This window comes from Piliocolobus tephrosceles, chromosome 1, assembly GCF_002776525.5.
Source record: "Piliocolobus tephrosceles isolate RC106 chromosome 1, ASM277652v3, whole genome shotgun sequence".
NCBI lineage: Eukaryota > Metazoa > Chordata > Mammalia > Primates > Cercopithecidae > Piliocolobus > Piliocolobus tephrosceles.
The window spans coordinates 43632129-43658819 of record NC_045434.1 but is presented as its reverse complement, the minus strand read 5'-3'; the positions used below and the strand labels follow the sequence as shown (position 1 = coordinate 43658819).

Genomic DNA, 26691 nt, shown 5'->3' with positions numbered 1-26691 from the left:
AAGGGAATCATCAGTAGTTTGAAACAGTCAAATCACATGCAAAAGTAGCTACATGGAAATTAGTAGGGCAACTTGTAGCTCAGAATCTCATAATCAAGAACTTATTTAAAAACTTTCTATAAGCCAGTGTGGTAAAGTAGAACCACTTCTATCATTCTCTAGCTGTGTGAGTTTGAGTAATTAGAGCCTCTTTGACCTTTGCTTTTTCTCATCAAAAAGAAAAGAAAGATGGCTTAAAATATTATACATGAAAATAATATATGCAGAATGCCTATCTTACTGCCTGACACATTCACTATTATAACTGTTTAGTAATAATTAATTTAAATTATCTAAAGTTGATGTTTCGGTGCTTTGGTAGAACACTATATGTGTCAGAGAACTATGTGGGTTAATGTTAAAAACATCATTCTTATTGGGTTCCTACGTGTTGTTCATATTGGTTTTTGCTTGTGTAATTGTAAGGCAATGCTGCTTGGTACAGTGAGTCCAGAGTAATTTCTAATAGTAAGGGTAAAACTATTAATAGCTTATAAGCAGTGAGTGCTTAAAATTATGATACTCACTGTTCTAAATGTTTTACAGGTTTCATCTCTTTAATCCTCACCATGACCCTATTAGCACATGGTTTGTAATTTGTCATCATCTTGGCAGGGCTCTTCTCATGCTAAGACATGACTCACTGGCGTGTTACGCAAAACTGATTTGCTAATCAAAGGAAAAAATTAGAGCGAAATGGAATGTAATATCACTTTAGAAAATGTCTGAAATTACTTTGTCAAAAACGTGTAGCTGAAAGATTGTGAGTTATGTAAACCCACTTGCCTGAGTAATCCACTTTCCAGTACAATCTATTTTTATAAATTGTTTAAAATTTTTGCAGGCAGAGCCCCCAAAGGCAGGAGAACAATCTAATTTCAACCTTCAAATCAAACATATGTGTTTAGAGTAGGTCTTTGTAATATTTCTCTCTTGTCCTGCGCTTTTCTTTTAGTCAGTGGCTGCTTCTGTTTAGTGGATAAAACCTCTCGTGGCTGCCAGGTTCGTCATTCTGCCTAAGTGCTGCTTGTAGTGAATTGAGTAAAACAGGGACCGGAATTGGATACTTTGGTATCTGACAAGTAGATGAGAGATAGAAAAAAAAAAAAAAAAAAAAAAACTCTCCAGCATAAATACCACCTACAGAGATGAACCCAAAGTGTGTCTAACGTATCTTACATCATTGACTGGAAATCCACACACTTACTGCATGTCAATGAGCAAATCAAAGATAGATAAACAAATTAAAATATATACTTTCATATCTGTGAGTACTTAAAGTGACCTAAAAGAATATTAGCATGTATTTTCTAAAAGCGAATATCTATTAGTGATCATTTTTAGTACAGAAGCCATAACCATAAATAACCCAGCAAAGGACACACAAAATAGCCACAGGATTATAAACTTTCTTTTTCATTCATCTGATAAAAAGAGCTTTGAAGCATGGGGGTGCTTCAAGAACTATTATTTAGTAGGAGCCAAAATAAACCTGCATAAATTCTAAACAAAATAATTATCAAAAAGAACTTTGAGTACTTCCTATGGTTAAAAAGCAAAGATCAAGAAGAACAAGTAGAAACATCTCCTCCTCCCCTAATATTATCTACTTTGTGTTATTGCTAAAGAAAATTAGTTGGAAGAGCTGTCCGTATGTACAGGCAAAGTAATTAGTAGACTAGGGTGTAATTTGAGTGTGATTAATTGATTAAATGGAATAAAATTATTTGGTCCTAAGAATAGGACTGAGTATTGGAAACTGTGGCAACAAGGTTAATTCCTTCTGGAAGCAACTGCATATTTACTGGATTCAAATTAACATTTTATATACAGGTATTTACTCATTTTAACTACCTATTACCACTTGGAAGAGAGCATTCTCCAAGAAATTTGAAAACAGAAACAAGTATAATTTGATGGGGAAAAGAGCAGGGATACTCTAAGGGAATAGACAGTGTGGGAAATGTATTCCCTGCCTTGGGAGACCCTGTACATTGGCTCCCAGGAGGGAAGGATTTCAGTTGAAATGTTTTAGTCATTTGCTCACCTTAATTATTTAGCACAGCATTTAAAACATAAATATGGACTCAGTAAATATTTATGGAAAAAATGATAGTAATGATGACAATGATTAACATTTGAATTATCCACTAGTGTCAGAAATTTTTTCGAAGTTCTTGACACTTAATTTTGGTTTTTTTTGTTGTTGTTTTGTTTGTTTTTACTATTTCAAACTACCCTGCAAGGTAAGAACTGAAGTATAGAGAAGATAAATACAGAGAATTTGCCCAAGATTATGCAGCAAGAAAGTACAAATGCCAGAATTCAAAAGGAGCAGTTGGGCTTCAGAGCCCTAGTTAGAACAAAGGCAGGCAAAAGGATGGAAAGTTAGGGAAGAAGGGGGCGAGGGGGTTGGGAGAAGAAACATAAAAAGGGAAAAGAAGGAGAGAGTGGAAGCCTTGCGGACTGTGTGTCTGTGATCGCTCCTAAAGCCCAGCAGCGACACTATGATTTCTCACTCACAAACTGTTGGTTGGGCAGATGACATTCGGAAGGCAAAGGAGGCAAATAAATAGAAAATACCCAGGCAGATGCCTCACAAGCCAGAGTTAAGAAATTCAGTAACTCACTGGTGCTTTACTTGTCTTAGAGCTGGTCTGGCTCAGCGTCTCCCCTCTTGCCTGGAATGTAGGAACAGAGATAAGGAAACCCGAGGCATTCACACAGTTCCTCAGGGAAAGAGGTCTTCCCATTTGCCTGACAATCCAATATTCTCTTTAGTCAAAAGCACTCATCTAGCTGGCGAGCTGCTTGTCTGGTTATCTTACGAGCAACATTTTATATATCTCATGATACAATGGAAGGTAGTTTAACCATTCAAATTTGACTCTATTTTTCTCTTCTAACTCTTTTCAAAGGCTTACTGATATATATTACAGCCTAAGATCATGCTGGGGGATGATTTCAAATTTATTGTGCCACCCTTGGCTCATTCATAATTTTAGGTATTTAATATAATTAAATACCTTTTCCTGCAATGTCAAACACTGGGAAATCATTTAAATAAACAGAGTAAAGGTTTTCTTCTGCAGTGTGATTTCAAAGTTGGAAAGTCAAGCTGTTTCACCAGACGGAGAGATATCTCTCCAATCCGCTTGCTTAAATCTGAAATATCTTTAACAGAAACAAAGCCTTTTTAAGTCCTCCTGAAAGAGGCAAACCATGGACTTACAATGATACTAAGGTGTAAATAACTAATACTAGTTTCTATGGGGATTCACATACTTTGAGGGTGGCAGAACAGAGCAAAAGAGCCCCTGGGGGTTGGGCTGGGCGCGGTGGCTCATGCCTGTAATCCCAGCACTATGGGAGGCTGAGGTAGGTGGATTACCTGAGGTCAGGAGCTTGAGACCAGCCTGGCCAACCTGGTGAAACCCCATCTCTACTAAAAATACAGAAATTAGCTGAGCATGGGGGCAGGCGCCTGTAATCCCAGCTACTTGGGAGGCTGAAGCAGGAGAATCACTTGAACCGGGGAGGCGGAGGTTGCGGTGAGCCGAGATCACGCCATTGTACTCCAGCCTGGACGACAGAGCGAGACTCCCTCTCAAAAAAAGGAAGAAGAAGAAGAAGAAAAAAGCCATTGGGGTTGTAGGAAGAGGATGAACAGTGAGCAACAGGATAGAGAGGAAAAGAGCAAGACAAGAGGAAATGGTTGTACATCTGTGTTGCCCACCTCCCAATTTTTCTTAAGTTTGCACCAAGATAAATAATACTATTTTTCATTCATTGGATGGAAAAATAAAGTATCACATACAGTTAAGAACTTCAATTGTGATCTAGAATACCCAGATTTCAAACTTTGTTCTGCCGTCCACCAGGGGTGTGAGCTAGAGCAGTTTCCTCTCCTATGCTACCACTCCTCCATCTGTAAAATAAGATAATAATAGCAGCGTTTTATAGGCTTGCCAAGAGGATCAAAATAAATAAATACGTAAAGCACCTAGAAAGCTGCCTGCCGTATAGTAATTGCGCCATAAATGTTAACTATTATTGTCGTTATCAGTATCTTTATTTTGTAAGCATGATTGATAAATAAGAGAAAGGGCTTCTCATAGGTTACATTTCTGTAGGTATTTCTTTAGGTCTCACTAAATCAGATAGCACCAGTACTAACAGGAACAAAATAGAAAACTGTTAGAATTGTTTTTCTTTTAAATATTTGTTCCACTGGCTGCCAAGGTTATGTCAACTATACTTAGAGGCTGTTTACTGATCAAATAAATGTTAATCTAATCACAGATTGCTCTTAAGCTAGAAAGTAATAATTACTCCACATCACTAGGCATTTTTAAAGTTAATAGGATTTACAAATATTGACAAACAAGTCATTAAAGAATAAAACTTTTGTCTTTCTTAGATAAGGTTATTTATAATGTCCTTGTATAATTTGGCTAATGTAAATTATGATTCTGCAATTCAATTTTGTCCTCCCTGCATCATTCATTCTAACATTATTGAATGTTAAAAAAAATATGAAAATGAATTACTTGGAAATGAATTCAGAATCATTAAATTTTCTAGCTGAAAGGGACCTTGGAAATTCTATAGCACTCAATCCAAAGAATTTAAGTATCTTCCTAAGGTGCCACATCTTCAGGAAGAGAAAAAAATCATACTTCTTATGTCTGACACTGTCTTTTAATGCAATCAACCATACATGTCTGACAAATTTCTTATAATGTATATTCCTGAGAACCCAAGAGTTAAATAATATTCTTCCAGATTTTCCTCTAGAGTAAACAAGAAGTCACAACAGAACCCATGGAGCTGTGTACTCTTGCTACTCAGATGTTACCTCTTTTCAAGAAGGCCTTTCTTGACCTCACCACCTAAAATACCCACTGACACCACCATTGCAATTCCACATAATTATTTACTCCATAACCTGCTTCATTTTTTAAAAAGCCCATTTACAATATAAAATTATTATTATTATTATTATTATTATTATTATTATTATTATTATTATTATTATTGTAGTAGCAATAGTAGTACTAGTATTGAACATCATCAGCTGGCTAGTTTACTTCCCATCTTCCTCGAAAGAATGCAAACCTCAAAAGTAGAGGTTTCATTTTTCTTCCTCCCATTTTATTCCCATTGCCTAGGACGATACCTGGCAAATACTAGGTACTCACGAACACTAACCCCACCTTGACACACACCCTAAGTGTGTAAATTCAGCTTACACTTCAGTGTGCAGCCCTGAACATTAATATGTAGAGTCTAGGAAAGAGTCTTTCTCTGGGCCCACAAGTTAAAGGAATGATGTAGGAATTATGTAGTAACAGGGGACTTTTTTAGTGGCCAGATCTTCATCAACTGTAGGGAGCTCTTGAAAAAGATTTCAAAAGAATAGAAAGGTACTGATGACATGTTGCATATTTCTGATACAAGTAAACCTGAAACTAGACTCATTCTCAGTTGTACAAGCTCTTTTTTTTTTTAATTTGCTTACCTTATCTAAATCTTGGTTTTATCATTTGCAACAGAAAGAGTCTCAACAGCGGAGATTGTCATCAGAACAATTTTAGGGCCTCAGGTCTGGTTTGTGTTCTTACTGTGATATTTTGGCAGATGTGGTTTTGAGATTTCTCCCTATTTTCTTTAGGTTTTTTAATTAAAGGAGGACACAAATCAAAAGGAGTACTTATTAATCACTAGGAGGATTTATTTATTACAGAGGCAATGTCTAGAAAAATCAATTTATTGCAAATGTTTCCTGCAGGTTTGCAGATTTCAGGCAATTAACAAAAGCTGCTATAATTCACACAAAGAGAACATTCATTGTCTTGCCAATAATTCATTTTGATAAATTAGACCTTGATTATGTTGCATTTTATGAGAAGTGTGGGTTTAAAGCTGCAGAGTAGCACAGGCACTATTTGTAGTAATGACCCAATTAACATAGAAGCTGACCATGTTGGCTGACTGCATGTTGCATCTAGAGTCTTTCATTGCCACTGTGGGGTGTGTGTGCGTGTGTGTGTGTGCTGGTCATCTGTTTGGGTGTTGGGTTTTGCTACTTAAAGATTATTAAGTGATGATTAAGTGAATCCTGGAAAACAGAAGCAACACATATTGCAGGAATTGAGAAAGCTGAAAAAAATCAAACATACAAAAACAGACTCCATTAGGATTGCTCATTTGCTCTCTCCACAAACTTGGATGATACCATGGCAACAGATGAAACTAGTAGCCTCTTTGTTTCTGTCCAAAGCATGTCACTAGGCCAATTTAAAACACTTTCTGAAACTCTTCTCTCATGTAATCAACTCAAAAAGAATTATCACTGATTGTGTGCCAGGTTCTATTCTAGGAATGAACTCCCCAGTCAGCCACAGAAAGTGAGAAAGCAATGTAATAGGGAAAGTGATGTTTCTGTGACTCCAGAGAAGGATATGTGTTTTATAGATTACTGGAGGCATGTTTTTAAGTCCATGGGATGGGGATGAGAAAGGCATTGCTGATGGAGTTACCAGCAAATACAAAGGCAAGGAATTATGAGAGAGAATAATGTAGAGTGGTGAATTGGAATATAAATTGCAAGAGGGATATGAGTTTAATGGGAGAGGGGAGGGAATTCATGATAAATGAAATAGGTAGAAACTAGATAGCAGTAGGCTACATATGTCTCTTTAGAGTTTTGACTACTTTCCTGCAGTGAATGAAGAGCCATTAAGACCTTTTGAGCAGGTAAATGACAATGCAATTTGCATTTTTGAAAGGAGACTCTGATAACAATATAGGGGCCAAATTGGAGGTTGATGAAACTTACTTCAGTCTTCAGAGAGACCTGTAAGAACAGTCTTCTGGACTCCTGTACTCCATTCCACCTAGAATTTATTTTGATGTGGCTCTTGTTGGGAACTTGTTCATTTTTCTAGTTTTCTTCCCCTATGTTTAATATAATTATGTGGTTGTTCCATTAACCTCATCTCATCATGATTTTTTGGAGCTGTTGAACATCATCACTTTTTCCTGTTATGCTTTAGTATTTAGTATAGCATTTTGCTGCAAGTACATGTAACACAAATGCTAATAACTAAACCAGCAACTAACTGAATGAGAACTTAGCTGATGAAAGTCAGAAACCAGGACTGGGATGAGTTTGCGATTTCCTCTGAAATTATCAAGCATAATGCTGTCACTGAATAGAGACACAGTGGTTAGAGCACACTTAAGAGCTAAAGGTCATGCTTAACTCTGCAGAGGGAAGCTTGAAACTTCACTAAAGAAATAATATTTCAACTAGATCTAGAAGAACAAACCAGAAGAGAAAAATTGCACAGAGGAATTGTGAAAGGCCACAATGCAATGAATGATCAGAGCATGATGAGAGGCATAGCTGAAGTTTAGGGTGAGTGAGGAAGAGATGAAAGGAAATCAGACTAAAAGTAGACTAGGCAATGGATGTGAAGGGCCTTGTAAGCCATGGTATGTTTAAACATACTATATGTTAACGGTGGTATGTTCATAGTGTTTTCAATATGTTTACCATCGTGTTTGTATTCACTCAGCATAGAGTAAGAGGAAATTAGCTCACATTAAAACACTGGGGGAAAGGGATTATTATTAAAAACTGCTTTGTTTGCAGCAGGCAATATATTCAAGAGGTTCAGACAATAATTTACATAATGAGTTTTAGCACAACAATAGTTGAATCTTCCCTAAAATATTTCCCTCTCCAACTAGTTATCCAATGTAAAATATCACCATAGGTTTATTATCATATGTTAGCAAAAGTCCTCATCTAAAATAGAAACAGAGCCACAGCTTATATACTCTAAGTAGTAAAGTACCATGAAACCATCTAAACGTGCCCCTACTACTCACCTAGTAAATGAACACCCCGAATTCATCTCCTGTGAATATGTGAATAACCACAGTGATAAAAATGTATTTGTATCACAGATTTTATTTCATTTTTGAACAATCTAGTTGGTAGAAACTTCTTTCTTATTTGGATTCACACAATGTCTTATTCCTCTTCCACTAGATACCTAGTCATGGTTTTCTATTTCTGCCAATTCCAGTCAATTGGTATGACTTACCTGGGGCACTCAGCTGAGCAGGAATCTAAAACTACATCCAGATTCATCAATGAAAAAGAAATGATTCAGTTGCTGTATCTGCCAGGAATTCTGGAATGGTAAGTGGCAACTTGCATGATATGTTTTTCATTCCAAGCTGAGACTATTTGAAGACAACTATAATAGCTCTACCATCTGTGCTGTGAAATTGTTCCCATATAAACACCTAATACAAAGCATACTCTTAATACAAGTCTTTTGAGTGGATTTAAGACATTGTTGCTAGCCCTCTAGGAGTCATTTTTTCTTGGACATTCTAGACAATACCTACCTTAAAATTTTAATGTTCTATATCTTCTTTCCCTCTTTACTATTGGTGTATTTAATGCTAGTACAGGGTTCTCCATTTGTTCCTGTTAAATTTCATCTGGTTAGATTTAGCTTGTTGCAACATATTTTTAAATTACTTTCCAAAATACTTTGAGGTTTTAAGAGTTCTTGAACATAATGTATGTCAGTGGGTGGATGCCAAACAAATCCTAAAGTAATATTAAAATGCATTGAAGAATAGAGAATCCACAACAAGAAGGTAATAAGCTCACTCCAGGAGAGAAATCCCCCATCTCCTAAATCCTATTTGAATTTCTACATATGTTTTACTACTCAGCCTAAAAGCCAATTCTCCATGAAAACTTCCCATAATTACCCCAGTTTTAATGACTCAGTTTGTAAACTCTTTGAAACAAGAATCGAGTCTCATGTATTTTGGTATCTGTCTTGGGTCAGGTTCTATAGAATGAGACTGAGATAAAGGTTCTCACGTAATACGTTGAAGGAGTGTGGGATGATGAACCTGATGAGGAGAGAAGAAAGATAACACAGGGAGAACACCTCGACAAAGAAATGGGTTTAGTTGAGCTCATCTCAGCCTGATCCCAGGGAAAACTCTTGAGCATGAAAAACATCACAGAATTATCCTTACTTGTAATAAATACACATTACAGGCATCAGAGCTCTTTGTAGCCCCTCATCAGTGAGTCATTGGTTGCAGGCTTCCTCAGGAGGAAGTCAAAACCAACCAAGCATATCTCATCAGCTGAGAATAATTCGCAGAATAAGGATGCAGCTGTAGACTTTTAGCAGCCAATACTCACAGCAGCTTGGAGATGAGTGAGCAGAACGAGGGAATCTGAACAGAGCAAGAGCAGTACCTGCTACAGTTTCTTCAGAATCAAGCGTGGCATCTTACACATATAAGACACAATAGATGTTTACTGATCTGTAGTGTTTAGAGAATTCAACCAAAAATGCAACTTTCCTTTTCACCACATTTTTATTACTGGCTATTGCTTGTTTTGCTCTTATGCTTATACAGCGAAAGGTGGCATTAAATAATTGGAATTTTAATTTGGTGTTATGGTATAGGAGAAATATAAAAACCATTGGGAAGTCACAAAACTCTAACCCTGAAACTATTTGGTGAAGGCAGTTCTATGGAGATTTAGCTGATGATTTATTTTCTTTACTTGTTTTTATTGAATATATAAATAGCAGGATTTGCATTGATCAGCTGTAGAAAAGAGTTAAAGAGTATAGATATGAAATGGGAGCCGCTGATGTAAACTCCTTTACTTTGTTCAGAGAATCCTCCAACTGAAATTTTGTTGCAAATTTTAAGTAATTTTTAACAATATGAAACACTGTGGAGCTTACAGAAAAGTTGCAAATGTGGTAGGAGAGATGTTTTTCTTCTCTGAGCCATTTAGGAGTAAGTTACTAACATGAAGTTCAATCACCCTGAATAGTTTAATGTGTGCATACTACAGATAAGGATAATCTGCTATGTATCTCCAATATAAGCATCAAATCAGGATATTAACATTGATACATTACTATGACCAACTCTTCAGAGCCCATTCGTATTTCACCAGTTGTTATGCTGGCATCTTTTATCTGTCAATGGAACAATTGGTGAAACATGAATGGAAGAATTCAGTTCAAAATCACATGTTGCTTTCAGTTGTCATGTTTCTTTAGTCTTCTTCAGTCTAGAACATCCTGTCTTTCCTTGACTTGCCTAATCTTTACAATTTTGAAGATGACAGATGGCTACACTTGACATTTCTTGCAATTAGAGTTTGCCTGACACATCTTCGTGATTAGATTCAGGTGCTGCATCCATGGCAGGATTATCACAGAAGCGATGCTACATTCTCATTGCATTCTACCAGGTGGAGCAGTTTCAGTTTGCCTCACTTTTGAGAACACCAATTTTGATTACTTAGTCTGTCAGGTTTCTCTACTAGAAAGTTACTTTTTTCCCTTTGTAATTAAGTATTTTATAAGAGGAAGTATTTTGAGATTATGTAAGTCTCTGGTTCCTTATTAATCTATTTATTTACATCAAATGGGGTCATTGTTTCCTATATTATTCAATGAATTAATCTGTTGCTAACATTATTCATTTGAATGTTTAATTTTTCCCAAAAAGAGCCAGTAGGGGTCCCTTCAAGCTGGCTTATGTGTCTTTCTGATATGCCCTTATCATTCTTTGAGCACTTCTGTTCTGTGGTAAAATAAAATGGTCTAGCATAATTTTATACTTGTTCTGTCCCAGACTTAGAATCAGCCATTTCTTTGAGGATCATAGGTTTCTGTTGTTATATAATGGGATTTGAAAGCCAATTTCTATGTACCAGGTGTGCTCATTGCCATTGGGAGTATGACTGCTCCCAGATCCTCTCAATGACAGATCTACAGAGTCTGTACACGCACCCACTTTCATGTCTATTTATTCTATATATCTCTACTTATACTAAAACCCATGAATTCATACTAATACCTCCCACTTCAACCTAACACCACACAAACCTTCTGTTTTTCTGCATTTTCATATTTGTAACTCCATTCCAGTGAGAAAACTGGCACCCGTTGTATTTATTATATTTCATATATTTAATTACTTGATCAGTTCCCCCATGTGTAAGCAAGCTGCACTATCCGTGCCACCCCTTCCTCTGTATGGATGCCCTCCCGACTCAGGTTTTGGTGTCTGACTTTGATTCCCCATTGATTCCCGTGGCTTTGGGATTTAATTGTTTAAGGAGGTAAAGAGAAGGGGAAAGGAAAAAGAAAGAGGAACTACTGTTGAAACTTTTATAAAGTGTTTTCCATGTTAGAACAAAGGTACTTATGAAAACTTTAAAATTGTATACTTCAGAAGAAATGAAATTAGATATATAAATACACACACCAAGCTTTTATTTTGTTGCTTTCATTGCTTATCAAAAAAAAAAAAAAAAAAACCCTGAAAGTGTACAGCTTGTACCTGGATGAGGTAAAGAGGTAAAGTAGCAGCCCTGTCATGGGCGTGAACAATGAACAAACTAGAATGCTTGTGCTTGTGTGAAAAAGGCAAAGAGCCAAGCCGAAATTACTAGGGCACGTTGACGATTTTGGGGAAGACTAAGGGGACATCTCACTTGTCAGTCATTCTTTGGAACAAAGAAATAATGAAAAAATAAATATACAGATTTAACTGGCCATCTAGTGTGTTTTTATAAAATCAGAATTCTAGTAAATTCATAAATGAACAAATGGCAAAGCTGAATTAGATGAAAAGCCTCTGTTATTGTAGTTAAGAAACTAAAAGCATGTGAACAAAGGGAAAGCAAGTGTCCTAGTTGGTCTCAGCTTTATAATGACTGTCACACAAGTGTTCATCTAATTTGTTTCTAGAGGGCACCATAGATGGTGACATACAGGCCATAGGGTCAAGGGCATAGGGACCTGGTTCAGAATTTAGTCATCTTGGACATATTTCTTAAACTTCTCTGGTCTTGTTTCTTTACAAGGTATTTGGAAGGATAAATCAAATACAAACAATATTGACAAGGTTTGAACAAATAAGAGAAAATTAATTGTACACCTCCCACTCTGCCTTAGGCACATTGATCCCTTCTCTGTTTCCAGAATATGCTTGGTGCTCTACCTCAGGGAACTTTGATTTGTTATTTCCTCTGCTGGCAACACTCCTCCATTGGATAGCTACAGGTCTTGCTCCTTCAGCTCTTCACCTCTTTGCTGTGACGTTACCTTCATATTATGGCCTTCCCTATCGGGGGAACCCACCCCTGATAGTTATCGTGGGTTCTCTTCTATTTCTCTAAGCATCGGCTGGTCTGAGAAATAAAGGGAAAGAGTATAAGAGCGAGAAATTTTAAAGCTGGGTGTCTGGGGGAGACATCACATGTCGGAAGGTTCTGTGATGCCCCTGAGCCGTAAAACCAGCAAGTTTTTATAGTGATTTTCAAAAGGGAGAGGGAGTGTACAAATAGAGTGTGGGTCACAGATATCACATACTTCACAAGGTAATAAAATATCACAAAGCAAATGGAGGCAGGTGAGATCACAGGACCACAGGATGGGGCGAAATTGAAATTACTCATGAAGTTTTGGACACGCATTATCATTGATAACATCTTATCAGGAGATAGGGTTTGAGAGCAGACAATCAGTCTGACCAAAATTTATTAGGCAGGAATTTCCTCCTCCTAATAAGCCTGGGAGCTCTACAGGAGACCAAGCTTATTTCATCCCTTCGCTTTTGACTGTAAAAGGCAGCCGCCCCCAAAGCAGCCATTTCAGAGGCCTACCCCCAGGGGCCATTCTCTTTCTCAGGGATGTTCCTTGCTGAGAAAAAGAATTCAGTGATATTTCTCCTATTTGCTTTTGAAAGAAGAGAAATATGGCTCTGTTTCACCCGGCTCACTGGCAGTCAGAGTTTAAGGTTATCTCCCATGTTCCTTGAACATCGCTGTTATCCTGTTCTTTTTTCAAGGTGCCCAGATTTCATATTGTTCAAACATACATGCTCTACAAACAATTTGTGCAGTTAACGCAATCATCACAGGGTCCCAAGGCGACATACATCCTCCTCAGCTTATGAAGATGGCGGGATTAAGAGATTAAAGTAAAGATAAGCATAGGAAATCACAAGGGTATTGATTGGGGAAGTGGTAAGTGTCCATGAAATCTTCACAATTTATGTTCAGTGATTGCTGTAAAGACAGGTGTAAGGAATTGTAAAAGTATTAATTTGGGGAACTAATAAATGTCCATGAAATCTTCACAATTTATGTTCTTCTGCCATGGGTTCAGCTGGTCCCTCCGTTCGGGGTCCCTGACTTCCTGCAACACTTCCCCAGGACCCCATGTGAAATTACACACCTCTAACACTTCCCATCTCCTCTTTTTCCTGCTTTTATTTTCTTCTTAGCACTCATCACTCTCTTAACATTCTACATACGTCTTTGTCATGCTTATTATCTTTGGTCATCTCCACCAGAATGCAAGGTCCTTAGGCAGACACTTTGGTCAGTTTTTTCCACTGTTGTGCCCCCAGATCCTGAGATCCTGCAACATGCCTGACAGCGTGCAGTAGGCACTCATTTGCCATAGGCATAAATCAATGAACAACAGAATGAATGTTCAAGGCTTTCCTTTATTGCTTTTTGTTTTTCCTCATAGGCAGAAATGGGAAAGGTGAGAGGATAAAAAGAAAAATGAATAAAGAGCTTAAAGAAAGATAATTTAAGGAAAGAAGAATGGCAGAGAGTTAAGAAAAGGAAGACCTTAGCTTTGGAACATTCTGAACCAGAACAGTTCAGCTGCAACTGCAGCCACAGTTGTGTCATACAGTGTTCCCAAGACAAGTCTTGCAGATGCAAAAGGCAGGCCACTTATTAAGCTTGATTCAGCCCTTACCACGTTTTTGGATTATTCTCTGAGGTCAACTACACTGGTTGTTGGATAAGCAGTCCAGGATAATATTAGCCAAGTGAAATGTTACATTAGAAGTGGCATATTTTTTCTACTTAATGAATAAACACATACCACTTTGTGAAAAAGTTATATATTCATCTTTTCAGAAAAACACCCATGATTTAAAATTAAAAGTTTTGGCCAGGCACAGTGGCTCACGCCTGTAATCCCAGCACTTTCAGAGGCTGAGGCAGGCAGATCATGGGGTCAAGAGTTCAAGACCAGCCTGGACAATGTGGTGAAACCCCGTCTCTACTAAAAATATAAAAACTGGCTGGGTGTGGTGGTGGACACCTGTAGTCTCAGGAAGCTGAAGCAGGAGAATCATTTGAACCCAGGAGGAGGGGTTGCAGTGAGCCAAGATTACGCCACTGCACTCCAGCCTGGGCTACAGAGTGAGACTCCGTTTCACAGAAAAATAAATTAATTAAATTAAATTAAATTAAATTAAAAGTTTTACACTTGAGTTTAGGATGAACACCTTTTGCATTTGAAAGCAGTGAATATGAGAATCTTTCATAGCAATAGTCCAATATCTCATTAAAAAAAAACAACTCAGTTATCTCATGCTTATTTGTATATTCATGTATTTATTTCAGATATGTATGTATATGCATATATAAATAAAAATAGTGTTGTCTCATGGGATGAATAAATCTAGTCAGTGAATAACATTCATACGTAATGGGAAGTCTTATTGAGATTGAACTGTTAAATAGTTTAAAAGATAAAACCATTTTTAAAAAGAACATACATAAGAAAGTTGGTGAGAAATGTTTAAAAATACTGTATATATCCCTACATTTGTGTCAGGAAGTTCATACTGACTGAAAATGTAGCTAAGTATATCCTTACATAATCAACATCGTTTGTCAACCTAACTAACTTATAATAATATTATTCTCATGCAGCTAAGTAACTGCAACTTTGAGTATCAGCCAGTCTCTCATGATCAGTACGACTATCTGTACTGTACTTTTAAATCCAGTTGTCATGGAATTGCAAACTGTCTCAGCATCAGAAACTGCTGCCTTTTCCAGTACATGAACTATGCTTTGGGTTTACTTAGAAACTCCTTGTTGAAAAATCTTCTTGCTTCAACATCACTAAGGGAAACAGAGCAACGAGATGGATTCTGTCTTCTATATTCGATGCTTTCAACCATGGCTTCTTTTATCACCTGTAAATAGAGACAGAAGTTGTATAATTAGTGCTGCTATGAACTCATTTACACATTTTTGATTAAAACAAAAATCTAATGAATCTTTTTATTAGGGTATTTTTGGCATATATGAATAGAAATCTATGAGTCATGCATACACATTTACATTCAACATCCCACCACTGCACTCTTGTTAAACTTATATCCAGCTTACCAGGGAAAGAAGGATCCTGGAAATGTTCTGGATTTTGTGCTGATAAATTTGGGAATAAAATGGTAGCATGGTAAAGTTATGTTGGTTCTACTCTTTGCCAAAAGGGGGATAACAGGGAAGAAACAAGTAATTACTAAATCTATAATTTATGTTCTTTATAATTAGTGGGCAAGTAGAAATGAAACAATACCAGGAAAGTAAAAGCTTTTCCTAGTGGAGGAAGAAGGCATTGCTGGATGGCATTGCTGGATAATTGCCTTCCTTCCCCAACTGAACCAACACAGTTATAAAACATGAGCCTGCTCTATCTAGGAAACACCATGCTCTGTGATTTCATTGGTGAAAATGAATTACTACTTTTTATTCAGCATACATATATCCAATATATATTCTTTACATATACCCATGTTAATGGTAACCAGAATAAAACACAGGAAGCTACAACGTCTCAGAATTGCTATTTCAATTGTGATACACTGGTTTTGGTATGAAGTTAAAACCTAGTTAGAATTTGGGGAAAGAAGAGAACATTCAGAATTTGGTAGATGCTGTTATTGAAGGGCAATGGAAACGGGCTTTGGAAGAAGGCCTGAATAGTAAATCTTGTCTCTGCTCCTGCTTCAGAACCTTGTTAAAATTAGGAGGACCCCATTCCCCAGGACAGTCCTCATTTCATCTCGATGACCAATGAGGTAGACGTTTCTGGGCACCAGGAAACAGAGGCAAGTCACAGAGTTATTCCACAGTTCCCTTTATTCTCTACCTTAGGGATTGTTAAGCAACATTAAGGTACAGTCCATGGGCTTTTCAGCCCCCTGCCACAGGTAGGAACACTTGGAAAGTCCGAGCAGTTTAGGACGCTATGGGCTCCTCCCACTCACAACTGCTGTGGCCCACTTGGTCTTGAAGATTCATGCTCAGAGGGATTCTCCCATTACCACGCGCAAGCTCACTGGGCAAGCACTGCTCATTGCCTAGAGGAGATCATGTTTGTATCACTTCAACATGTGAGATCTAAGTGGTGCAAACATGCAGTTATTTTTCTGTGACTTTATGTCACAGACACCCAACAAGCAAGGCTCTCTATTCTCTAACAGTAACTTTAAACAAGCAGTCAGACTTTGGAAAAAGGGAGCTATCACAGGAATGTGATTCTTTTATATGCCTTACTTTAAAACGTAATATATGTAATTATCTTCTGGGGAAATAGGCTCAAATGTGAATGAGTCTGTTAAGGAAAACTGATATTCGCTGATCCCACTTTTCTTATGAATAGGGAAACATAATTCTATGATGACAAAAGATGCTTCAGACCTATGAAGGAGACTTGGACCAAAGGCCACCAGGCACAAACACTTCTTGGCTGTATGAGATGGAGGGGAATTAGTCTAAATACTTGAGCTTGTTTTTTCTTCTTTAAAATAGAAATAATGTACCAATTTGGGGTTTTGTGGGATCATTTCTATAAATGGAGAATTTCTATAAAATTGGAGATCATTTCTATAAAGTGTTTTGCACAATACCTGGTACATAAACATTTTACAACAGCTATTATGCTTGTTATTTCTAAACTGACAATATGTGATGAAAATTGAGAACTCTAAATTAGAAGTGAAGCTATAAAGTTCATAAGAAATTAACACACCAGGTATATAACCACGAATGAGCTTATTATATTGTGTAAGTCAGCAATTGTTTCTGCTATTCAAAGTGTCCTACTACATCTTCTTTTAAAAATCTCCCTGCCTTTCTAGAGATCTATATCAGCAAATTTATCAATTGGTTTCTCCTCACAGCAATCCATGAAACATCAACCCTCACTGCATAAAAGTGTCCAAATAAAATAAAAACCAACCATTTGCTTTCTAAACTCCTAAAAAGCTTTAAAATAAAAAAGATCATAGAAAAAATTAAACCGACAATGACTGCTGCTATCGATTCCTTCATAATAAATTCTTGAGCATAAAAAAATCAGCAATATCAACATCAGGAACTAGCGGATTTATCGTAATTGGACCTCTGCTGGTGTTCCGAGTGAGCAAGCCATTCTGATAAAGGAAAACGAACACTTCCAACTCTGAAAACCCCAAATTAGAATGTGCAAGATCATGTTTGCATCACTTCAACATGTGAGATCTAAGTGGTGCAAACATGCAGTTATTTTTCTGTGACTTTACGTCACAGACACCCAACAAGCAAGGCTCTCTATTCTCTAACAGTAACTTTAAACAAGCAGTCAGACTGTGGAAAAAGGGAGCTATCACAGGAATGTGATTCTTTTATATGCCTTACTTTAAAATATAATATATATAATTATCTTCTGGGGAAATGGGCTCAAATGTGAATGAGTCTGTTAAGTGTTAAATGCCACTAGGTGGCATATTCACACCATGAAACCATTAACTAGGTTTTTCAGATTACTGTAGAAAACACTGTTCTTGGGAGTTACAGTTCTGTGATAGAAAAAACCAAGCCCAGCACTAGATCAGTTACTAAATTCAAACCTTTTGGCATCATACATGATACAACTACACATATCCAAAAAGGCATTGTATTAAATTTAAACCTTTGTTTTTATTGTTATACAAGAAGTCATCTTAAATGGTGTTTGTATCTCTTTCACTCTTCCCTGAAATTCATTGAGATTCCAAATCCTTCTCTTCAGTGTTATCCTAGCAAAAACCCTCATATCTCAACCTTATCCATCCCCACCACCTATCCCATGTCATCTTCACTTGTGCCATTCAATAGCCTCCTATTGTTGAACCCGATCTCTTAAATCTTTGTTAATGAAAGCAGAGAATAAGAAAAACAAGCACGTAAAATGTGATCTTCCCTTCCACGTAAGAAACAAATTTGTAGAGGTGAGATTATAAGCAATCTACAAACAAATGTTATCACAATAGAAAATAAAAAATAACCCCAAGAGAGAAAGTTACAGTATATTTTGTTAGAGAAGTAAAAATTACAAATATAGGAGAACACGAGAATATATTTAGGTGTAAATTACTGTGAATTTGCTGGATAATGCCTGCCTTTTCAATAAGAACTGAAATGTCAGGAAGGCAGAAAGTTCATCAGGCTTGTCATTTTTTTTTTTTTTTTTTTAATACCAGCACTTACAACATGGAAGGTACATAATAAATATTTGCAAAATTAATAAATACACAGCAGGTGCTCACTAGAGGTTGACTGACACAGGCCAGCACTCAGTTCAGAGGGACAATGAGACCAGTTAAGTTAAAGGAGAGGCAGGGGTTTTAAGTGGAGCAGAAGAAGACCAGGCATTCTCTGTAGAAGAATAATCATATGAAAAGGCTGAGGATGGGAGGCTGTGGCATGCGTCAGAGACATCTGGGAATTGGTTGGCCCTGCTAGAATGAGGGCTGTGTTTGGGGAACACTAAGAAATAAGGCTGCCTGAGAGACAGGTGGTTCAAAAGGAAGGAATGAAGGAGAAAAGACATGCAGCCTCATCTCAACTCCCCCACATCATCGTGACTTCCAGCAACCTGCCTAAGTAATCCATGACTCAGTTTTCTAACTTATAAATTAAAACCCCATCTCATAGGCTAGTCTTGAGTGTTAAATATTTGACGGAAAATATTTGGCTTATATGAAGCACTCAAAACTTTTAATTGTTCTTTCCATGCTGTACCCCTAGTTCCTGAAACAGTTTCTGGCACACTAAATAATAAATATGTATTGAATTAATGAATAAATGAGACAGAAAGAGATTATTATAGGCAGCATTAAAGGTAGATGAGTTATGGACTAATATATTAGGCAATAGTACATAATAGTAAGCTTATCAATTATATTTAGAAGATAAGAATATTGACTTGTACCTACACACCCTTATCAAGATGAAGAAATATCAATAAATTAAGAAATAAGTACCAATATTTCTGGATATGGATATATCCTCATTTTAATTAACATTTGATGTTTAACACTTTGTAAAATTATTTAAGAAAGAAAAAAGCTCATTATTTTGCATTATTGGCATAGGCTGAATAAACTGACGCATAACTGGTTCTAAGACTATGCCTATCAAATGAATAATTTGAATAAGTGAGACTGGGAAACCATATATTTTCCTGTGACAGCAAATTAACAGGTCCTAGAAAAGAAATCTCAGAGGACATAGTCCCTCCAGATCAAAGTGGTGGTTTAAGAGTAGATAGAGTATGTAGCCATACTATGTGGGTAGGCATGTACTATATACAAATTCCTCACGGTTGGGAACTGCCTCCCTCTAACCAACAGCACCTTGTATCCTGACACGTGCTACCCACAGTAAGTCAATAACATTTCAAACACCCATCATGAAAATTGTACTGTGTATTTACTTTAGGTGTCAGGCATTGTAACCAGTGTGTCTAGAGAATACAAGGGAAATAAAGCAAATCACTGGTTTTAAGGGGCTTATAATTAAAAGCCAAAAACTATGAACAATAGTAATTATATTAGCTGCTTCAATTTACTGTCTATTTCATGCCAAGCCCTTAAGTTATATTATTTTACTTAACCCCCACCCTGATCCTACATGATATATACCATCGTTTCCCTTTACAAAACAGGAAAGCAAAATTTAGAAAGGTTAGCCAATATGCCCAATGTCACCCAGCCAAGAGGCAGCGGAGCAAGGATTTGAATACCCAATTTGGTCAGACTCCAATCCCTCTGCATCCCGTCCCCGCCCCGCCGCCATCACATGTCTACCAGTGTAAGTCACTATACATTAAGTTTTTGAAGGGAAAAAAAATGAAATACTACTGTAATTGTACAAGTATTGAGACAATGTTCAGTGAAAAGGAATTTGGGAGGATTGAGTAAGAGCAGAAACCTGATGCTATGAGAAACCCAGGCTGCTGTCATGACGTGAGCAGAAACAAAGCAGAAGTCCTCTAAAGATAAACTAAAATTTAGCTTTGGTGAAGCAGGCCAGCTAGGATCTCTTGATAAAATGAAGCAATAGGAAGGTGCAGCTGGCTGACACAGCATGGCCTCTTCGGAGCAAAAACTGAGATCAGAGTGAATTGAAGAGGAAATGTTGCCCTAAGCCACAGTGGTCACAGTAGCAAAGTTGAAAACTGTTGTCTATGAAATTGGCAAAGAAGTTACTTTGCATTGTAAGAGTTTATATTCGCAATGTCCATCCACTATTTACAAAGAACTCTGATGGTCAATGGCAGTAAACATATGCTGTGTTGCTGAAGTGTGAATCGGTCTCCTATTCTATTCAAATGGTGTGGGAATGAGAGAGTTAGCTAACTCAGCAGAGTTTTGTTGCTCTTTAAGTACCATCATTTACAAAGTTGTGATTCTGATAAAAATGTGTTTTCTCAAAGTGGAGAAGAAGGGAGTCACTAAGGAAGAGATAAAATGTCAGTGAAAACTGAAAATTTTATCTGTTTATGAAATGCGCGCGCGCACACACACACACAAACAAAGAGGAATTACTTGAACATGAGTCTCCATGTTCATGTAATTCTGGAGAAAGCCTACCTTCATTTCTTCATTCAGAAAATATTTACTTACTGCCTAAGCTGGCATTACCTGTACAAACTTGTCTATGTTGTTAATCTGGGGCATTTGCAAAGGTCTTTGGGTGTAATCCCCATGGACCTTCAAGGGTACACGATAAGGACATGTATAGGTAAGGTTCCCATTTATTAAGCAGCTTCTGTAATCATGTATCACCTAATTAAGCACTCACTACTACAATTATTATAGATCCTACCACACCTGTTTCAGACAAGAGGAAGGGGAGGCTCAAAAAGTGTAAGCAGCTTATTCAAAGTCACATTTATGACATTTAAAGATGATATATTGCCCATGACATTGTCTATACATGCTGTGCCAGAAACAGTAGTAGAAGCAATTACAAACTGCTTAATTCTCAGAACTGAAGGACTTGGAGATATAGAAAAGATTGCCCTTTATGGCTAATGCTTTTAGTGTCAAGTTTAAAAAATATTTCCCTGGGTCAAAGCCATAAAGATATTCCCCTATGTTGTATTCTAGAAACTTGGTTTACTTTTCTACTCAGATCTACAGGCTATCTGGAATTGGCTTCGTTGATAATGTGAAAGAGGCAAATTTAATTTTTTCCCTTGTGAATAATCATCTGATCACTTTTTTTCTTATAGATAGTCACAATTTATTTAAGGACAATTTTATTTAGTTCTACTGTCTGTCCTTGGACAATGTCATGTTTTCTTAATTATGTTACCTTTCTCTCTTTCTATTTGGTAAATTAAGTCTTCTAACTTTGCTTTCCTTCTTCAAGATGAGTTAGCCTACTTTGGTCTTTTTCACTTTCATATTTTTTTAATGAATTTATCAATCTTCTTACAAAAACCTGACGGTATTGTTACTAAAAATGCAGGGGAAATGGGGACTTACTGGTTAGTGGGTACAAAGTTTTAGATTGGAAGGATGTAAAACGTTCTGGAGATAGATGTTGGGGATGGTTGCACAATAATGCAATGCACTTAATGCCACTAAACTGTACACTTAAAAATGGTTAAAATGGTGAATTTTATGTTTTGTATATTTTATCACAATAAAAAGTGAAAACAGATGTTTAAAACTGCTAAATTAATGGCTTGTGAAGAATCAACATTTGATGAGGTGTATAAGTCAGGACAGTTGTTCTAGGATTCGGTCTGTTTTTGTTCAGGTGCTAACTTTTACATCTACGTATCAAACAAACTACTTTGAAGAATGTTTGTAAAATATACAAATAAAACTATATCATTCCTTATTGCAAATTGTTTAGCAGACTTTATATAAATTAGAACAGCAAGACAAATGTACTTGGTTAAGATACACATGTGTGTATGTATATCTATTCCAAAGTACAACACGACATTTGTATATTCCTACAATCTGTTTTTTTCCATTTGAGAAAGACTTATCAAATTTAATACATTTCATCGCAAGGAATGTCTAGTTTTTAGTTTATTGGCTCAAACTGGAAAAATAGGGTGCCTGTGATATTAACTCTTACCTCTCTTTTATTAGCATGAGGTTTTATAAAATGCAACTAACTCTATTTTGAGAATTTCTGTTCATTCCCTACAAATCATAGATTAATCATCTTTCTCTTAACCTTTCAATTTTTGCCATCACCATAGAGATAATGTACCACGTGGATTTCAGATGTCCACTGCTTGAAGTATTTTTTCTAAAAAGGAAACAAATCTATGGAGAAAATGACATATGCTATACATTTTGATAAGCATTTTTAGATGAATTATCATCTATTTGTAAATGAAAGCTGAAAAAAAGAATTTTATAGTTGTAAGAATCAAAGCTTATTGGGGAAATTTTACATATTTACAAAAATTAAAGATACTGATTGACAAATATACTATGGTGCAACTGTGACGACTGCACACAATTGATCATTACTAGTCTCAGGTCAAATGAAACAAGCAAGCAAACTAGATGTGTGGAGTTCTATTAGCTCACAAAATCTAATTAGAGCCCATATAAACAGAACACTCATTCACATATTCTGAGTTCCTTTGTGCCATTTACACAGTCACCAAAAAGGCTGGTAAATCAGGCATGATGCCTTTCCTTCTCCATTTAATTTCTTTTTTTCTGTTTTTCTAATGTACAAAATTCAATTAGGCCAATGAACTTAAGCTTTCACAACTGATAATCATTTGTCAGACACTATGATTTGGAACCACAAGTCAATGATTTTCAGTTACAGAATAGTGTTCCTAAATGGTAAGTTAAAAATGAAAGGATTTCACCTAGACACAGAATCTTAGCAGAAGATACACTAATGATAGGAAGGATTGATACTGATGACAATGACTTGTTTCTAAAGCAAAGAGTACTTGACATCTCAAAGGCTAAAAATAGGAAAGGCTGGCAGGGCATGGTGGCTCACGCCTGCAATCCCAGCACCAAGGAGGGCGGATCACGAGGTCAGGAGATCGAGGCTAACGCGGTGAAACCCCGTCTCTATTAAAAAATACAAAAAAAAATTAGTGGGGCGTGGTGGCTGGTGCCTGTAGTCCCAGCTACTTGGGAGGCTGAGGCAGGAGAATGGTGTGAACCTGGGAGGCAGAGTTTGCAGTGAGCTGGGATCACGCCACTGTACTCCAGCCTGGGCGACAGAGCGAGACTCCGTCTCAAAAAATAAAAAAAGGAAAGGCTGTTACCTTTTGTGATACTGCCCAAATTCACAAAAAGGAAACATGTAAAATCATAAGTGTATTTATTAAAATTCATGCTATATTTTTGCAGATTAACTACACTTCTGGTTCCATTCACTTTCATGCTCATATTTCCTTTTCATCACTTTTCTTCCTTAATTATAATTTATCATGTAATAAATACATTAGATACTTCGGGAAAGAAACTGAGTATTCACCATTCAATAAAATAATAGCATAAAATGAGTTTCCTTATTTTTCCTTATTTGTCAGTTTTGTAGGGTTCTTCTGAAGATTAGCAAAATAATTCATGAAAAGTGAAGTGGCATATTTTGGGTGGTGTCATTCATAACACGTATTTTTTTATTTTTAATTAAAAAGAGATATTGGTGTGTTTATATGATATGGAAGTCATTTGACATAGTCGATGGCCACAGGAGATACTTACATCAATGTTGTTCAGAGTATTGAAGTGCATAAGATCATGTAGTCTTTTGAATGCTTGATTTGGATATTGAAAATTGAAGGTCGAAAATGGTGATTCCGGGTCATCAAAAATATCAAAGTCAGCGATTTCTTTCTCTTCCTCAGTTTCCCTTGGAACACCTAAATACCAAAAGAGTCACAAAGGGTGTTATTTTGAAAACTACAAAATATCTCTAAAACCCAAGGAATAAAACATACACACATAAAGACAGCAGTGGGAACCCCCAGAGAGCCAGGTACTCTGTAGCATCTCTGACTTTATCATTTCTCTGTGTTCTGACCAGATGACATCCAACTGCCAGTATCTGACATCTCTGTGCTTGAGGGCTTTCTATCCTGCCCTGCAACTGTAGAAGCCTGCTTGGCCCACTTGCGGCAGGCTGGAAATTCTGATAAATAACACTGTTCCCCAGGCGGTGGTCAACCAAAGACTCTAGAGAGTTAGTATCTAAATACTCCATTCCCCTGCCTTTTGGTGTGTGTGTGGGAAGCATGACTGTGGGACACAGGTCTGTTCCATTTTGTAGTCTTTCCCAGGGGATCAAGTTCCCATTGTGGTAGCCGGCTTGCTAACGCAACTTTGTTGTCTGCCTTCCTTCCCTTTACCACTTCCCCATTTCCTTACTAATAAACTGGAGTGTTCCTCAGCTCATCCAAATAAACTATTTGCACTTGAGTCTTTTTCTCAGAATTAGTTTCTGGGAGAACCCAAACTAAAACATTACGTGGCTGTCTTTATGCCATGGAAATCCCCTACACATGCCAACTGCTCAGTAAGTCTCTTCTTGAGAATTCACAGTGATAGAAAATTCACTGGGTTTCAAGTGTTCTACTGTCTGATAACTAAAAATGTCAGATTTCCACCTTCTCCTATGCTGAACTATATGCTTCACAATAATCTTCACTTCTATTGGTCCTTTCTTTGTCTTCCTGAGACATCTAGAAAAACACCATTTTTCTCAGCATATTCCCATTACTCATCCTCCCTATTTTTTGTGTCTTTCCATTCATAAAATGGAAAACACATTTTCTGGTCCTAAAATACGGTTTTTGGAGCCTTAAGCATTCTGCATGTAAATCTTTAGATCTCCTTTGGTTAATCAACATTTTCCAGGATACACAAGAGTCGAGAGACTCCTCTGGTTGTGGTTAAAAAAACAAAACAAAACAAAAAAGACTACGTGTCAAACTTGATTCTTGTTTTCTATGAGATACAACATGGCAAACTGAAATTGCTAGCCATTGTGTACTGCTAGATTACGTTAATCTTGTGGTCAACTAAAATTCCCAGAAATTTGCATGATTTTTCTGAAATAAAAGCTTTCTTACAAGGGTGATAGTCAAAATGTTTGATTAAAAATCAATCAGAACAAACACAATTCGAAGTATTGAAGTAAAGTCCCAGAGATTTTTGCTAAACTAGTTGCTGACTTTTCAGTTTCTGGACTGTGAGCAAGTCAGGGGATCTAGGGGTAAGAGGAGAAGTACTTGAGGTCTCAGAATAGCATCTATTTATCAAGGTAAGGGAGACATTCAGTAGCGTAATAGCTGGTACAGCAGCACCAGAGTGAAACAGTTTAATGTCAGTTTCGCTCCCCTACTTAATTTCTATTTTATGGAATACAGCTTACTCCCTACATACCTGGAGCCTTGTACTTTCTGAAGTTGATGTTGGCCAGAACAAAGTGGATGATGATTGGGCAATCTTTCTCCATATCAGGATTCTTGGGTTTAAAGACATAGCACTCCTTCAGCCCTTCCCGATCAAACACATAAGGATCGATCTTTGGAAAAGGGAGCTTGTTCATTTTAGCCCACTTTTCTGCAAGTAGAAGTTCCTATGGGAAAGAGGGAAAGATGCATTTGGAAATTTTCAGTTTTCATTAATTCAGTTGGTCTGACAATTATTCAGTGTTCACTAGGTGTCTACTGTGTGCCAGCAATGTACTCCTTGCTAGGATGAATCACGACCCTGTTCTCAAGAAGCTCATTATATCTCAAAGAAATTGAAAACAAACTCACTATTGTTATGTTAATTCTTGGCACAAGGCTAGCTCCACAGCAGGCATTTGAAAATTTTTTGATAAACAACTGAGCACAATTATGTTGAAGAAGCTGCTAGAGAAAAAAAAAAAATTATGGGTTCAGAGAATTTATAACCATGTGAATGTTTTTTCAACCCTTAGGAGTAAAAAAGGAATCTGATGATGCAGAATGAAGAATCCTCTGTTACTGGATTTTCACCTGTATCATCTCCACCAAAGTGTTAAAAAGTACCAATCAAAACTTCATTCATTTTATGTATACAAAAATATTTGAGTCACTCTGACTCAGCTTTTCGTCTTCTTTTTGTGAAAATAAGTTGAACCTTTGGCCTCAGAGCATTGCTATTACATGTAACGGCCAACAGAGGACTGTACAGATGTACTAAGAGCTTATTTAATGGGCATGGCAAATTGTTTGATGGTTTCCACGTATTAGCTCCCTTCCTGGTAAGCTGATTATACATTCCCACCAGCATGAGAAGACAAATAGAACAGAGCCTCCACAGGTGATTTACAAGTGCTGGCATGTAAGTGGCCAAGAAATACATGTTCGTGGTCAGCCACTGAGATTTGAGGTTGGTTTGTCTCTGCAACAAAGTAGGCTAACTCACTGGGGTAAGCACCCCTAAAATTAAGTTTAAACT

The 26691-nt window shown here is 36.9% G+C and overlaps 1 protein-coding gene across 6 annotated transcripts in view; it reads right to left on the bottom strand.

The window, feature by feature from the left end:
* Positions 1-14535: 14535 nt before the first annotated feature.
* Positions 14536-26691, bottom strand: part of PLA2G4A (phospholipase A2 group IVA) — a 149489-nt gene continuing 137333 nt past the window's right edge. For all 6 annotated transcript variants that reach the window (XM_023203417.1, XM_023203416.1, XM_023203418.1 and 3 more), the window contains 3 exons: positions 25645-25840; positions 23965-24122; positions 14536-15138 (listed from right to left, as the gene is read on the bottom strand). In XM_023203417.1, coding sequence (XP_023059185.1) covers positions 15007-15138; positions 23965-24122; positions 25645-25840 — 486 coding nt within the window. In that variant the 3' untranslated portion in view covers positions 14536-15006. The remainder of the gene's footprint in view (positions 15139-23964; positions 24123-25644; positions 25841-26691) is intronic.